The following is a 15798-nucleotide window of genomic DNA, read 5'->3' as shown; positions in this document are numbered from 1 at the left end:
CAATGAAATTAAATTTGAGCATTTTATTAGGATAAATTTTTGAAATATAAAATTGAAAAGGGCCAAAGTAAAGATTAAAGTTAAACTTAGGTATCAATTTGAATTAAAAATAATTTAAGTACCGAACTGAATATTAAAACCAAAACTAAGGGTGAAATAGTATATTAACCCTTTTTAAGAATGTGAAGAACGAGAGTGCAATACAATGGATCATTGGATTGTGGTTGGGTCCGGCTGAGAGTTGAAAAGTTTTTCTTTATTTTAATATTTTATTTCCATTCAATCTTGTTCTAGATTATTTGACAATCCCCTTCGCTTTGCTCACATGCTAATCAATAGTAGAGCCGTAGAGGTGTCCAAGTTTATCCCGTGGCGCGGTTTAAAAATATATATACATGTAGACTCGTTTTTGGGTCATTTAAATATGTTAAAATTTATTGAATTAATTCGATTAGTGGAAATATTATTATCAATATAAGAAGATATAAGTTCAAGTACATTGAAAGATATTATAGAAATATAATCAAAATCTATAATGAGATTGTAAAAAATTATTAAAAACTATTTTATAATTTAAAATTAAACAACATTAAAACTATATTTTTATTTAACATTTTATAATTTTAAAATATTTTTATTATTTAAATTTAATTCAAATCCGCATGTGAAAATCTACAAAGGTGATTGAATTCAAATTATATTAATACCATTGAGTATTTAAGTTTTGTAACTGGGCTTTCATATATATTTATTATAACATGAAATAATAACTGAATGGTATGTAGCAAATAGTTTTTATCCCCATTATTCTTAAGTCATATATCACATGGTTTTTCACATGTTATTTGTACATTCAGGTGACAACGTATAATTTTATAATTTGGTAAGAAATCCACCTTTGAAGTTGAATTTTTCGACATTGATGAAAATCGGGTCATTACAACTTATAAGATAATGATTAGTTGTATTGTGCACTATTAGAAATGTCGATGTTATGGTTTGTTGTTTGAAAATTTTAATGTGATGTAATTTAATGGTGTGTTTGGTTCATATTATGTAACATTCCATATTGTAATTCCACATTCAGGATTAAATTTAACCTTATTTGGATCCAAAACATTTCCACCTTCTCATAAGCTCGTATTCTCAAATAGTGTTGAGATGATGGAATATAGGGTGCAATCTAAGTACCACCCATCCTTTAGGTCACCTTATTATTATATTATGAGCGAAATATAAAATATTGAATCAAATTGCCATTTGTTTTTATTACTTTAATCAATGAATGAGTTTGAGTTTAAAAGATTAAACTCCAAACGAATTTGATAAGACAAAACACCTGATTGGTATGCAAATATGGAGTGGGTAAAAGTTGATGCGGGCACACAATCGTTGATGTATCCATCAATGACTTGTTAGTGTGTATCATTCCCTTATCCAAGGAAATTATCCTTCATCACATGGACATGATCAATCGTTCATCCTATTCTACTTGCAATATGTTGCCAATGTTGGTTTATATATCCCTAGCAACGTGATAAACACTGGTGGATACTCAACTATTTTGGAAAACCTTGAACCAACTTAAGCTATTGTACAGTTTGATTAGCTCAATGCCACATAGCAATAGGAAAATATATAAGTGCAATGAATACTTTTCATAGACAATTGTGCTCGTATCATTCTAAAAATGCTATGACATTAATCACTTATTCCGATACGACATCCACACGAATTATGAGCAATTATGCTAAATACAATTATATTTATTTTATAGAAAAATATATATTAATTAAAAAAAGGAGTGTATTGATAACTCACTGATTCAAAAGCATGTTGATCGATTTGTGATCGAAGTATCTTTATATATATGCAATCGAGATATATTTGCATATATATATAATATTAAAATTTTTTCAAAAAGTATCGATAAACTTGAAATAATGTATTAAAATATACCAATACAGATACATATCAATATAAAAAAAAACTCTAACATATCTATTTGTAGGGTATTTAAATTTTATAATTTTACGATTTTCTTAAATATTATAAAATTCTGTTTTATCTTTAAAATTGAATTAGTAATTATTATAAACATGTTTATCTGTTTTTATATGTCAATATAAAATTAATAAAAACTCGAGATTTAAATGCTGATACAATAAACATTTTTTAGAACAATAAAATTTAATTATACCATTTAATAAGAAATCATTTTATTTTTAATAAAATTTTAATAAACATTTAATTCTATCATTTTAATAAAAAATTCATTTAATTTTTATATAAACTTTTAATATGAAAAAGGTTAAATATTTCATTAGTCCTTGTACTATTTACAATTTTGAAATTTAGTCTTTATACTTTTGTTTCTAAAAATTTAGTCTTATATTTTTCAAATTTTAAAGTTCAGGTCTAATTATTAACATTATTATTATTTTTGTTAGTGTGACATTTTGAATGAGTAAAAATACTAAAAATAATGTTGTAATAAACCTAAATTTAATAGTGATAAATTTTGTCATGATCAATAACAGTTAAACTTTAATTTTAAAATATGAAAAATAGAAGGACTAAATTCTTAGAAATAAAAGTATTAAGGACTAAATTCCATGTTTATGAAGGGTTCAGAGACTTGGGACATATTTTACCCTGAAAAAAACCCTTCGAAAACGTTTTCGAACTCTCTTCAACGCTCTTCGATCTTCATTTTCGCTCCTTTCTGCTTCAACTTTAAGCCGTCTCTTTAAAAATAAAAATAAAAATCATTCTCTAAAGTTATATATAAATTAATTCGATCTCTGAAAATTAAAATTTCAATTTTCATTCTTCGAAAGCCAAAATCCCTCCATTCCCCTTATATTTTTTATAGAAGGAAATCCTTTTTTTTTTTCGTTTTCAGTCCCTTCTTCTTTATCACCTCTTAGGGTTTGGTCCGTACAGTCTCTAGGGTTTTTCTGGAGTAACATTTATAGTGGAAGAGATTTTAGTGCTGGGGGTTATTTATTTATTGTTTGAGCGAAGTGCGATAGGAGTTTTTTTTTTTAATATGGCGGCTGAGAAGCTTAAGGATTTGAGTCAGCCGATTGATGTTCCCTTACTGGACGCCACCGTCGCGGCCTTTTATGGCACCGGATCTAAAGAAGAGGTTGGGTCTTTTCTTTTTTAAAAATTCTTTCTATGTTCAGTTTTCTATTGTCATTACTTCACTCTTTTGAGTGGGAATGAGCGGGGAAGCGTGTTTTAGTTGAAAGTTGTTTTCTGTTTGGTTCCCGAGAAAGTAAGGAAGAGTGTGGGAGATTTTGGGTTTATAAGGTTTAATTTAACTTGGCATTTACTAAAAAGTGGAGAAGTGGGGGGACATGGGATTTTTTTTTTGTTTGAATTTCTAGGGTTTAACGGGGAGTAATGCTGTTTTTTTTTTTACTTTTATATTATGGCTTTAAGTTTTTTTTTCTGGTCTGCCGGATAATGTGGCTAAATGCAGTGGTGCCGCATGATTACAGGAGTAAAAATTGTCACTCAATTAGTTCATTGATGAATATGCACTCTAATTCGTAGACAACTTATATAATTTTATCAGGACTAAACAACAAGAGAAAGTTTGGCCAAAAGAGAAGAGAAAGTTGAATTTCATTTAGTTCATTTTATTCTCTCGTAATATAATTTGTGTTCTTTTGTCCATCTAATAAGCTGAGTCGATAAGGTGTATGCAATTTTTTTTTCTCAATTCTTAGAGTTCTGCTTCGGTTTCTCTTTAGTTAAACATGTTGTTCTGTTTGGTTGTTCACACTGGAGAATTGTAGAAAGAGCTGACTGTCTATGACTTTAGTACTGTAGGTTGCTGCCCTTGATAAATTCTAGGAATAAGCAAGTTCTGTAAAGTGTCAATTTTATAGTTTTGATAAACATTCTTCTAAAAACTGGCAAATCGTCACTTAAAATTTTGTTCTGGAGTTAAATTTTCTGTCGTGTGTTTATTATATTTTTGACAACCTTTTTGAAGTTAAACTCAGTAGTTAAATGCACTTTTCGGTTAAAGTTGTTCGCGTGGTACCCTTGTTTGTAGGAGCAAAAGACCTTTAAATATTTAATGTTTCCTTATTGATTAACAATCCGAAGTCTATTCTCTACCCTCTTTAACAAAAAAAATCCTGAGCCTAGCCTAAAAGAAAACCAGAAGTCTAACATCTCATTTACATGTCAGTAATACTCCGTCTCCACCTTGTTTTGGTCAAGCATTACCATTTTCTTTTGTTGCAACATTGTTAAAAGTGCTTGAATGATCAGATAGTCACTACAACTATCATATTTCCGGAATTTAACGAGTCTCCTTTCTATTTTTCATATATGGCATGCTTCATTGGCTTATAGTTATGTTTTGGCTTGGTCTTACCAATATTGCTTTTTGACAATTTTTGCCTTGTGCACAACATCACAGAGAGCACAAGCAGATCAGATCTTACGACATCTGCAAAACAATCCAGATATGTGGCTTCAAGTTGTGCACATTTTGCAGCAGACAAAGAGCCTGAACACCAAGTTCTTTGCCTTGCAGGTCAGTCAAAATGACTGTTCTCTTTGATCTATAATAACAAGTACATCAAACTGGCCCAAGGGGGCTCTAGTTGACTTTCGTATGTTGTCTGGTGGTCTTGTACCTATAGTTTGCTCTTGCTCTTGTAGTTAGCTAGTTGATTGATAGTTTGCTAGAACTTTTTCTAACAAATGACTAGAGTATTGCAAATTAGTGATGATTTTGGGGAGCTTTTCTTGTGCTTTGCCTACAGGTTCTTGAAGGTGTTATCAAGTATAGGTGGAACGCGTTGCCTGCTGAGCAGCGAGATGGAATGAAAAATTACATTTCTGAAGTCATTGTCCAGGTGAAATATATCTTAATTGCTGTTTTCTCTTTAGGACTGAGGAATCTGAAAAATTTGTACATTTCATCCTCTTTGCATTTAACTCTTGCATGTCCTTTTTCCTGTGCTAGTTGTCAAGCAATGAGGCCTCCTTTCGAGCAGAAAGGCTGTATGTCAACAAGCTTAATATCATATTGGTCCAGGTATAACTCTCTGCCTTGTTAAAAATGTATTTCTTAAAAGTTTACAGGATTGCTTTATAGTTAATTGAGTTTGAAACAACTTAGGAGGCTGCAATTGGGGCTTAATCTGTCTGCCCTTTTTATTTTTTATTGTTATTATTTATCTATGATAGGGGTGTAAATGAACCGGGCTCAAATGAACAAAGCTTTGTTTGTGTATGTTTGTTTATTTTTGAAGTTGTTCATGTTCAGTTGAACTTGGTTTATTTGTTATTTGGTATGTTTAGGCTTGGTTCATTTAATGTTTGTGAACATGTTCATTTATATGTTTGTGAACGTTAAGCGAACCTGTTCACAAACCGTAAGCCAAACAAACAAAAAATAAAAAAACAAACCAACTAAATTTAAATATAAAAATAGAGTTAAAATATTATTAAGTATTTTTCATAGGAAAATATCGTCTTTAAGTAAATGAGCTTGTTTGTGAACATAAACAAACTGAACACACATCTGTTCAAACTGGTACATTTAATAAATGAGCATAAATTATTTGTTCATGCTCGTTTATTTAGTTTAATAAACAAACATATACTACCATTATATGAACGGTTCAGAGGTAGTTTGTCGAACACTGTTCATTTACAGCCCTAATCAATGATGATGTTTACTAGTTATAACACCAAAAATATTATTTCAATATTTTTCATGGTTATCCAACTGGTGAGTTTCTATGAATTTCATGTTTGAAGGTGTCACACATATTACTTCCATAGTCTAAGATGAGAGGGTATTAAAGATTACAATAATTTCATTTATTTGGTAATTGTCGTCTACAACATTATATGCTTATTGGATATACAGATCTTAAAGCATGATTGGCCTGCTAGATGGCGAAGCTTCATTCCTGATCTTGTTGCAGCTGCAAAAACTAGTGAAACAATATGCGAAAATTGCATGGCAATACTGAAAGTAAGTTTTGTATTTGAATTCTCTCTTAGTAAAACTAGTTGCAGAATCTGATGGTAACATGAACTTTTCTGTGGTTAGCTTCTAAGTGAAGAAGTTTTTGATTTCTCAAGAGGTGAAATGACTCAACAAAAAATCAAAGAGCTTAAACAATCGCTGAACAGGTGAAACTATTTTTCCTATTTTGAGGTATTAGGGTTATTTTTAAACTTTTCTGTTTAATAATTTGTTTTTATTCTGCACTATTCTTGGATCTTCATTGGTAAGTTCTCTGTTTGTATTTTGTTCCTGTTGTGTAAAATTTTATGTTCTGGTTGAGTAGTGTCATATTTAAAATCAATATTTTCTGAAAGAGAATTCTGATTAAATTTCAAGCACATCTTTCTTCCCTTCGATATGCTCCACTTGAGTATCACATTAACAACTATGATTTGTTGACGTGGCATGTTTGGGCATATGAGCTCATGGCTTGGACCGTAAAAATTGGCAACATGATCTGAAATTAGTTCAAACTGTAAGTGAAAAACTGGTCTGAAAGGAACAGTCCCAAAGTGATTCCCTGCCCCCTAATTCCCAAATAGCAAGTTTATCTTCTCCCTCTAAGCTATGTAATGTCCAGATTTTTTTAATCTACATGTAAAAAACTATTAAATGAACTGTAATCTGATGAATGTAATTTTTGCCAGTATTAAAAAGAAAAAAAGAAGTTGGTTGAATGTCTCTCCTTTACATTCTATTATTAATTCGCGTATTCACCTTGCTGCTCTGCATTAAGCAATGTTTATTCTTTCAAGCATGGTTTATGTTTTTGTGCAATCCATCTCGCTAAATATTGTATTGGTTCTCTGCAGCGAGTTTCAACTCATTCATGAGCTATGCTTGTATGTACTATCAGCTTCTCAGAGAACCGAGCTTATACGGGCTACGTTGTCCACGTTGCATGCATTTCTTTCATGGATTCCTCTGGGCTATATTTTTGAATCAACATTGGTAAATAATTCTTGATCTTTCAAATGGATTAGCTGTCAAATATGTCATGCATGAAGCTTTTTTGGTGAAGTTGTTGTATATTATTGTTATCATTTGTTTCACATCTCATGCTGTATTTATATGTCTTACAGCTGGAAACGCTCCTAAAATTATTCCCTGTGCCATCATATCAGAATCTCACCCTCCAATGTCTAACAGAGGTGTTTTTTTTTTAATTTTTTAAAATAAGATATTCTTAAATGAGTGAAGTTATATTGTTGTCACTCTAAGATAGAGCTTTATTTTATATTTGTGGTTGATTGCAGGTTGCGGCCTTAAATTTTGGGGACTATTATAATGTGCAGTATGTTAAGATGTACAACATATTTATGGTCCAGCTACAGGTGTGTTGGCATGTGCTTCATAAGTTCAATTGAGATTTGCACTTCGAGCTTAGGTTTCCAGATTTTGTACATTTTTCTTTTTGGCTTACCATTTTTTATTTTATTGGGTTGATATATAGATTTGATGTTGCTTTTCTTCATTGTGTTCTTTTTTCCTTTTGTTTCCATTTGTTCTCTGGTTAATGTGTGGGTATGTTTTTGATCTGTTTTTGATCTGTTTTAGAGTATTCTCCCACCAACCACAAACATCCCTGAGGCTTATGCACAGGGAAGCAGTGAAGAACAGGTATAGTTTCTGTCAGACAGTTCTTGTCTGTTGTACATTTTAATATACTTCAAATTTGTCTAATAAACTCCTTTTTTTATGTTACCTCTCCAGGCATTCATTCAGAACTTGGCACTGTTCTTCACTTCATTTTACAAGGTAAATTGCCTATGAAATCAATGAAGCTCCTCTTTATCACAAGGTGAAAGATGATTGACGAGAGATATTAGTTTAGCACCCACCAAGTCCCAAGTCTAAGTTGGTTGATGATCTCGTATATGCATTTTTATGCAGAGAATGATCAAATTCAAATATACGATCTTTGTGATCTTCTTTTCTTGTTTTGGTTTTTATGATATGAGTTACTAAAATTGTTTTTTGTTTTCAGTTTCACATTCGGGTGCTAGAGACTGCACAAGACAATATTTCTATGTTGTTAATGGGTCTGGAGTACCTTATCAACATATCTTATGTGGATGATACAGAGGTCTTTAAGGTACCATGGCAATTCAATACCAGTTTTTGTAAATTATTTGTCATATCTGCGTGTTCCCCTTTTAACCTTTTTGAACTTGGTTTCTAAAGTATTATGTTGCTTGTCGTCTGGTCAAATAGGTTTGCCTGGACTATTGGAACTCCTTGGTCTTGGAGCTATTTGATGCACATCATAACATGGATAATCCTGCAGTAACCGCAAACATGATGGGACTGCAGGTATTGAGATTATTTATGATACTTTTAAGCATTTATTATGAAGTATATGGAATGCAGAAAAACTGCTTTGAATCTTCATTACAGCTCAAGTGTTATCAAGAACATTGTATAACTTTTCTCTTTGCCATTTTTATCAATATCTTCATTCTTCTCTGGGTTTACTGAGGTATGCCTACTGGATACAAATGGCATAGGGGCACACCTTTATGCCCTGAAATCCAACTATTGATATATATTAGGAAGTTTGAAAGAAAATCATGTTGAACTGCTTGTTTTTGCATGTTTAGATGGATGACTTGTTAGATAAGATCCCTCTCTCGCTCCTTTTCCCCCTCTAAAGTACTCTACTTCCTATATTGATCAATATGGAAATTGGTATTAATTCTGGATAGCACACAGTTAGTTTTTGATTATTGTTGTAAATAGATGTTGTTGGCTGTATTTTCAGTGAATATCGAACTACTACAATATTGCTAGCTCTAGATTACTGTAGAAGGGTCACTCATTTCTTGTTAATGGTTGAGTTGGACAGGTGCCGTTGCTTCCTGGTATGGTTGATGGCCTCGGTGCCCCGCTTCTGCAACGACGCCAACTTTATGCTACTACGATGTCAAAGTTGAGAATGCTCATGATCTGTCGTATGGCTAAGCCTGAGGAGGTTCTGATAGTCGAAGATGAAAATGGAAATATTGTTCGAGAGACAATGAAAGATAATGATGTTCTTGTTCAGTATAAGGTGATAAATATAGATGAATAACTTTCATGAAATTTAATTCCCGTTTCCAAAGACCTAATCTTTTACTCCCCAAAAAATATATTGACTAATTGTGGTCAATTGGATTAAAAGATGGGTTTTGGTTTCTTCTTAAGAAAGTTCTATTAGTTTTCTTCTTGATATTATTTGTATGCTTCACTTTGTAAGATATCTACTTGATGTGTTTAGCTTGTCTAAGGATGCTGTAAATAAAAATTTCTTTTATTTTGATAACATTACACAGCACTATGCAGTGCAAACACTTCAAAGCTTTATTGTACCAACAGCTGATGTTTTAGAAGTTTATGTTTTGTTATTATGATATATATACACATATTAAGAATCAGTTGTTTTTTCCTGGTTTCCGTTGTTCATGAAGTTTTATGTTGCAGATTATGAGGGAGACTTTGATCTATTTGTCTCACCTAGATCATGAGGATACTGAAAAGCAGGTATAGTATTAAGAGACATTTATATTTTTCTGCTCTCTTAAAGTTAAATGATGTCTTGGACTGCTTTCTGATTTAATTTTCCCGAGTCTGGGAGTGTATCGTGTTTGCTGATAAAAATGAAAAAGTTATCTTTCCTTTATCTTTTGTAAACAACATAGGCCTGTCAAGAGCTAGGTGGTGGGCCAAGCCTTTGATATGGTATTCATGTGGGCCCTGCCCGAGTTGATAATTAATAATAAAGTAATATTTTATTTAAGTTTAATTATAGAAATATATAAAAAATTGATATATATTATTTTTAAAATGGTGAAATGGGTTAGTGGATCAGCTTGGTTCAGTCCTGGACAAGGAAATTTAAATTTTTTCGGGCTGCAGCTCCATCCATCCAAGCCCCATGGGTGCATCAGAGGAAAAAAAGATCTCTCTAATTCTGAGAACCTAGGGAGAATGAAGTCGTCCACTATAGTTCAGTCTTGGATCTTTGTTTTTGTTTTGTTTTCCTCTTCTCTCCCCCCGTTTCTCCTCTGGGGTCTTATGTAGTAACTATTTTCTATTCATTTTTTTTCTAAACTGTCGCAGGTTTTTAAATTGTATGATTAAATTTGGATTTGTTTCATTATCTATGTGATCCAGATGCTAAAGAAATTGAGCAAGCAATTGAGTGGTGAGGATTGGACTTGGAACAATTTGAACACATTATGCTGGGCAATAGGATCTATTTCTGGTTCCATGATAGAAGATCAGGTATCATTTAGACCAAGAAATGTTGATTGTTATACGTGATGTGATTAGTCACTTATGCTTCTAGTTGCATGAGTTGCTTGCCCCTCCTACTTATATGCATTATGCTGATATATGTTAAAATGTTTGGTGCTCATGGCAGGAAAACAGGTTTTTGGTAATGGTCATTCGTGATTTGCTGAATTTGTGTGAAATCACTAAAGGGAAAGACAATAAAGCTGTTATTGCTAGTAACATTATGTAAGATATATAATTTCAAGCGTATTTGTAGACTGTTATGTTGATTTTCATGACTACAATTTCCATTTTAAGCATGCTACATTTCTTTACAAACTGTGCTTTTATTTTGATGGCATGACTATTTTGGTCACCTTTGTTGTGTCATGGGCTTATTGGTGACTCTGGGATCCCAAATGATCTTATTTACCAAGTTGCTTATATTAATTTAATGTTTGCCTTGGTTTTATTGCAGGTATGTCGTTGGACAGTATCCAAGGTTTTTAAGGGCTCACTGGAAATTTCTGAAAACTGTTGTAAATAAGCTGTTTGAGTTCATGCATGAAACACACCCAGGAGTTCAGGTAAACTAACTGTAACAACAGGAAATAAATCTTATCTTCTGAAATCTTTGAATTGATGGTGAATTTTGTATGGTGAAATGTCATACCCAATAACAAATATATATTACAATGACGAGCACATCAGCAAAATAAAATTGAAAGTATACCAATACGTACAAATTTGCCTTTTATATAATTGTGTTAACAATCATATAATTATGTTATGATTTTGCTACTGTTGATGATAATACGAGATTGTAGCTATTGTTTTGTACTATAATGTCCTAATATAACATGCCGTGCTCTTCAGGATATGGCCTGTGACACATTCTTGAAAATTGTTCAGAAATGCAAGCGAAAATTTGTGATTGTTCAGGTATCATCTACTTTGGCATTTAAACTCTACGGTTATTACTTCTTACATATTGCTTGTATGTTTTTGCACACCTGTGTTGAAGCCTGTTATATTGATGAACTCTATCTTGTTAATTTCAGGTTGGAGAAAATGAACCATTTGTATCTGAACTTCTATCCACTCTTGCAACAACAGTTGCTGATCTAGAGCCTCATCAGATCCATACCTTTTATGAATCTGTATGCCTCTTTTAAATGCCACTACTGTTCAGATCCTTGCATGACCATTCTGTCGCTGGATGAGCTAATTTTTCCTTTTTTGTTTTAATTTAAATTTCAGGTTGGGCATATGATTCAAGCTGAATCTGATCCCCACAAGAGAGATGAATATTTGCAGAGACTGATGGCACTCCCCAACCAGGTTTGTCATCGATAGAGGAACAGTTACCTTTCTTTATTTGCTCGTATATGTCCATTTGCCTGTGTCATTGCAGGCAAATGTGCTGAGGTTGTGCTTGTAGTCTGTTTCTTAAGGTATAGCTTGTTATGCAGAAATGGGGTGAAATTATTGGGCAGGCACGTCAGAGTGTTGATGTCCTTAAAGATCAGGATGTGATAAGAACTGTGCTAAACATACTGCAGGTATTTATATTTTATATGAAGTGTCTTCATTTCTGTTGGTTTTCTTATGGAGCATAATTTGCCTTGTTAATTTTTCATATTATTGGTAGGAATCTGCCTTTTGCTGAAAGATAAACCTATGCTTTTTTGTCTGGTTCTATTGCATTGTACAGAGTAAAAAATAGAAATCTATAAGGTAGTTCATTGTTGAAAGTTTTTCATGTATATGGATGGAGGGCAGGATTGTTAATTGTTGTGATAAGTTAATGGTTTATTTCCATGTATCTGTTGACTGAAGTCTTTGTTGGTGGATTTAGGGAGGTTCTTTCCTTGCAGACTTGTTATTTCTGATGTATACATGCTGTGGTTATAATTCAGTGCTTATTGGGATTTAGTGAGACTTAGACTGAGTCTTCACCTTGCAGACAAATACTAGTGTGGCCAGTTCTCTCGGAACATATTTCTTATCCCAGATTTCTTTAATATTCCTGGACATGCTCAATGTATACAGGTAATTCTGATTTAATTGTTCAAAATGCGACTTTGAATGTGGAAATGCACTATTTCTCTTTTCTTGCTAATATGGGTAATTTCTGGTGCTGTAATGAATTGGACAGAATGTACAGTGAGCTCATATCAAGTAGTATTGCAGAAGGTGGACCCTTTGCTTCAAAAACATCCTATGTCAAACTCCTACGGTGAGACCAAATTTTACAGGCATGCTTTTCTTTGTTTGTTGTCCAAAAATTTCTCGTTTATTTATTGTGCTTTATGAGGCAGATCTGTCAAGAGGGAGACTCTTAAGCTCATTGAGACATTTTTGGACAAGGCAGAAGATCAACCACAAATTGGGAAACAATTTGTGCCCCCAATGATGGATCCAGTTCTTGGTGACTATGCTAGGAATTTGCCAGATGCTAGAGAATCTGAAGTTTTGTCACTTTTTGCTACAATAATCAACAAGTATGGTAGCCGTTTTATATGATCTTCCATTTTTAATAATTTAGTATTTAACATTAATCAACAACTTGTCAAGTACATGAAGCACTTATTGGTCCTTCAGATAAGTTCTTATTATGGAATCACGTATGCTTGATTTTGATATTTCTTCTAAGGCCCTACGGAAAGTTATATTAGAAGCCCTTGTTGTCTTTGCACATTTCTCTTTAGTATTGTTTATTTTTGTTGTCAGTTTTAGTATGTCTTGCATTTCTTATTTTTTTGGTCCTGTTGCTTATGCATGAAGGTACAAAGCTGCAATGATAGATGATGTTCCCCGTATATTTGAAGCTGTTTTCCAGTGCACGCTGGAGGTGAGTCTTTTATTTATATATTTATTCCATGCATGAAGACGATGAGCTTAGGATGTTGTACTGAAGGCAAAATTTCTTGAATAGGAATTATAATATTATGTATTAAGTTGTGCAATTATCAGAACAAGCACGTCAAGATTGAGTATGAATTCCTGTAGACTCATCATTAATTAAAATGCAGGTTCCCCAAAGTTATATTCTGTTATTTTATTTTTAATGGTATAATATTTCTAGATCGTTTTCTCATTTCCTTAAGATTTGATAAAATCTGGAATCTTACTATGTGAAATAGAGGATATTTAACTTGTCATAAATGCGTTATTTGATAATATCCTTGCTGAAAGTCTGATGTTGCTGTCAGTTAAAGCTGAAATGTTATAGTTTGTTGCTATATTACTAGGACTTGGGGTAAGTGTTGGATACCTGTATGTTTGTGAAATGGGTATAGTTAATTTTTTTCTATAATTTCTACTTATATGAGGACTCTACTCCCATATCTGTCTGAATAGTGTGGGGTGCAACCATTTCGGGACAATGAAGAGTTGTACTAACATAGGTTTATTCTTAAGCTGCTTTGCTTATAATTTCTTTTGTTGCCATGTCCTGCAGATGATAACCAAAAACTTCGAAGATTACCCAGAGCATCGCCTAAAATTCTTTTCATTGCTTCGTGCCATTGCTACTCATTGTTTCCATGCACTTATTCAGTTGTCAAGTCAGGTTGTTGATAGAGTTTTTTTACTGATCTATTATTGCTGGCCTGTAATTAAAAATGATATGTTGCTTTAAATTTCTTTTTCAGTCTAAGCAATTTTTTCCTTTTTTCTCCCAGCTATTAATGGATTATCTAATTCCGATTTGGTTTTGTTGGATGTTTGAAAGAGTTTTGTGTCGATTGTTGTTTATTCTTAATTCTTTTTTTCACGCATCTTCATCAGCAACTAAAGCTTGTTATGGATTCAATCGTTTGGGCATTCCGACATACGGAGAGAAATATTGCCGAAACTGGTTTAAATCTTCTGCTGGAGATGCTGAAAAACTTTCAGGTCTGACAATGTTATGGTTTTGCATATTTGATATCTGTGTTGATTTATGAACCAGATGCTGAGTTCTCGGTTTTGGTAACTTGGCAGGCTTCTGAATTTTGTAACCAGTTCTACCGAACCTACTTTCTGACTATTGAGCAAGAAATTTTTGCTGTCTTGACAGACACATTTCACAAACCTGGCTTCAAGTTGCATGTCTTGATTCTACAGCAGCTGTTCTGCCTGGTAAGTACTTTGCCTTGATTGCTCCGATTTTGGATCTGTTTAATCTTAGTTAATGAATTATATTTTCAGGTTGAGAGCAGTTTATTGACTGAGCCCTTGTGGGATGCTGCTACAGTTCCATATCAGTATCCAAATAACGGAATGTTTGTTCGTGAATACACGATAAAACTTCTTAGTACATCATTTCCCAACATGACAGCAACTGAGGTATAATAAAAGGTTCACATCCAATCAATTTATTGTGTTATCTACAGTGTTGATATAATCTGATCTATTCGAATATCAGGTCACTCAATTAGTGAATGGACTATTTGAGTCAAGAAATGATTTGTCAACATTTAAGAATCACATACGGGACTTTCTTGTGCAATCAAAAGAATTTTCAGCTCAGGTAAAAACTAAATGCTCCATAAGGGGGAAAAGCAAACCTTCTTAGCTTACGAGTTTGTAGAGAGCTTGATGATATCCAAGGTGGAGTTTTATGTGGTTTGGTTCCATGAAAGATCTGATCTTTTAGCTGTATTTTCTGCAGGACAATAAAGATCTCTACGCAGAAGAAGCTGCTTTACAGAGGGAAAGAGAACGACAACGGATGCTTTCAATCCCAGGGCTCATTGCCCCAAATGAAATACAAGACGAGATGTTGGACTCGTAGATGTGGCCAATTTTTGCCTTGGAAGCCAATTTCTTGAATTTTGACATGGGAGTTTTAAGGTTGTGCTTTGGTTTAACGCCCATATCCCCGAATGTAAACAGATGCACCATTTTTTGCCCATTGTTACTCAGCTGCAGTTGCCGTTGCTTCACAAGTCCGGCTGCTGGAGATGCTCCCTGTATGTCAACCAGAAATGTGTAGAATATATTTAGGTAGGGATATATAAATATTTCTAAATACGATCCGAGTCATTATTAAGTCTCATCACACAGCTTGATATTTGTACAATTTAGATGACTCATTTCGAGGTATTCTTAGATTCATACCTAGGTTAAAAGGGCATACAGGGCTGTCTTTTTTTCTTTTCAACTTTATAGTTTCCAAAGTGAAGAAAATGTACTTTTTAACTTGGTTATATAGTGCGCTTTATTTATCTATTACTTGGTTCCAGTTATTCCTCGTAGGGTTTTCGGATGTGACATGAATGGCAAATTCCATGGTTTGGTTTGGCTGAGTGGAGTCCTGAGTCGGGATAACTATTCCGGCTATATTCCTCAAGATGGTTATCTTGGCTATTTTAATCTTTTTCTAAATGAGGAAAGATTGTATGAAACATATATGTTATTCCTTTTCAATAGTTTAATGTTACATTAGTAATTTTATCTTGGATTTTAGGATTTTTATTTGCATTTGATTTTTTTTCAGAATAAAA

The 15798-nt window shown here is 33.0% G+C and overlaps 1 protein-coding gene across 4 annotated transcripts; it reads left to right on the top strand.

Moving 5' to 3' along the window:
• The first annotated feature begins 2652 nt into the window (after positions 1-2652).
• On the top strand, positions 2653-15523 carry LOC107909063 (protein EXPORTIN 1A). 4 transcript variants are annotated; one of them, XM_016836441.2, is made up of 32 exons: positions 2653-3151; positions 4445-4561; positions 4794-4886; positions 4997-5068; positions 5909-6016; positions 6095-6177; positions 6865-7003; positions 7135-7203; positions 7309-7386; positions 7610-7672; positions 7766-7810; positions 8040-8147; positions 8267-8365; positions 8898-9101; positions 9512-9571; positions 10205-10315; positions 10455-10552; positions 10785-10893; positions 11183-11248; positions 11368-11466; positions 11567-11647; positions 11779-11868; positions 12273-12358; positions 12465-12545; positions 12628-12810; positions 13094-13160; positions 13770-13880; positions 14099-14206; positions 14294-14431; positions 14501-14638; positions 14718-14822; positions 14964-15523. In XM_016836441.2, the coding sequence occupies exons 1-32, from the start codon at positions 3053-3055 to the stop codon at positions 15084-15086; spliced, it is 3231 nt and encodes a 1076-aa protein (XP_016691930.2). In that variant the 5' UTR covers positions 2653-3052; the 3' UTR covers positions 15087-15523. The 4 variants fall into 4 exon arrangements, 2 of the variants coding, with proteins under 2 accessions (XP_016691930.2, XP_040954843.1); XR_005917059.1 differs by lacking the exon at positions 14964-15523 and having other exon boundaries at positions 2683-3151; positions 14370-14431; positions 14718-14823; XM_041098909.1 differs by lacking the exon at positions 13770-13880 and having other exon boundaries at positions 2683-3151.
• The last annotated feature ends 275 nt before the right edge of the window (positions 15524-15798 follow it).

Source organism: Gossypium hirsutum, chromosome D08, assembly GCF_007990345.1.
Source record: "Gossypium hirsutum isolate 1008001.06 chromosome D08, Gossypium_hirsutum_v2.1, whole genome shotgun sequence".
Lineage (NCBI taxonomy): Eukaryota > Viridiplantae > Streptophyta > Magnoliopsida > Malvales > Malvaceae > Gossypium > Gossypium hirsutum.
Note: the sequence above shows the minus strand (reverse complement) of the source record. Positions and strands in the feature narration are given on the sequence as shown.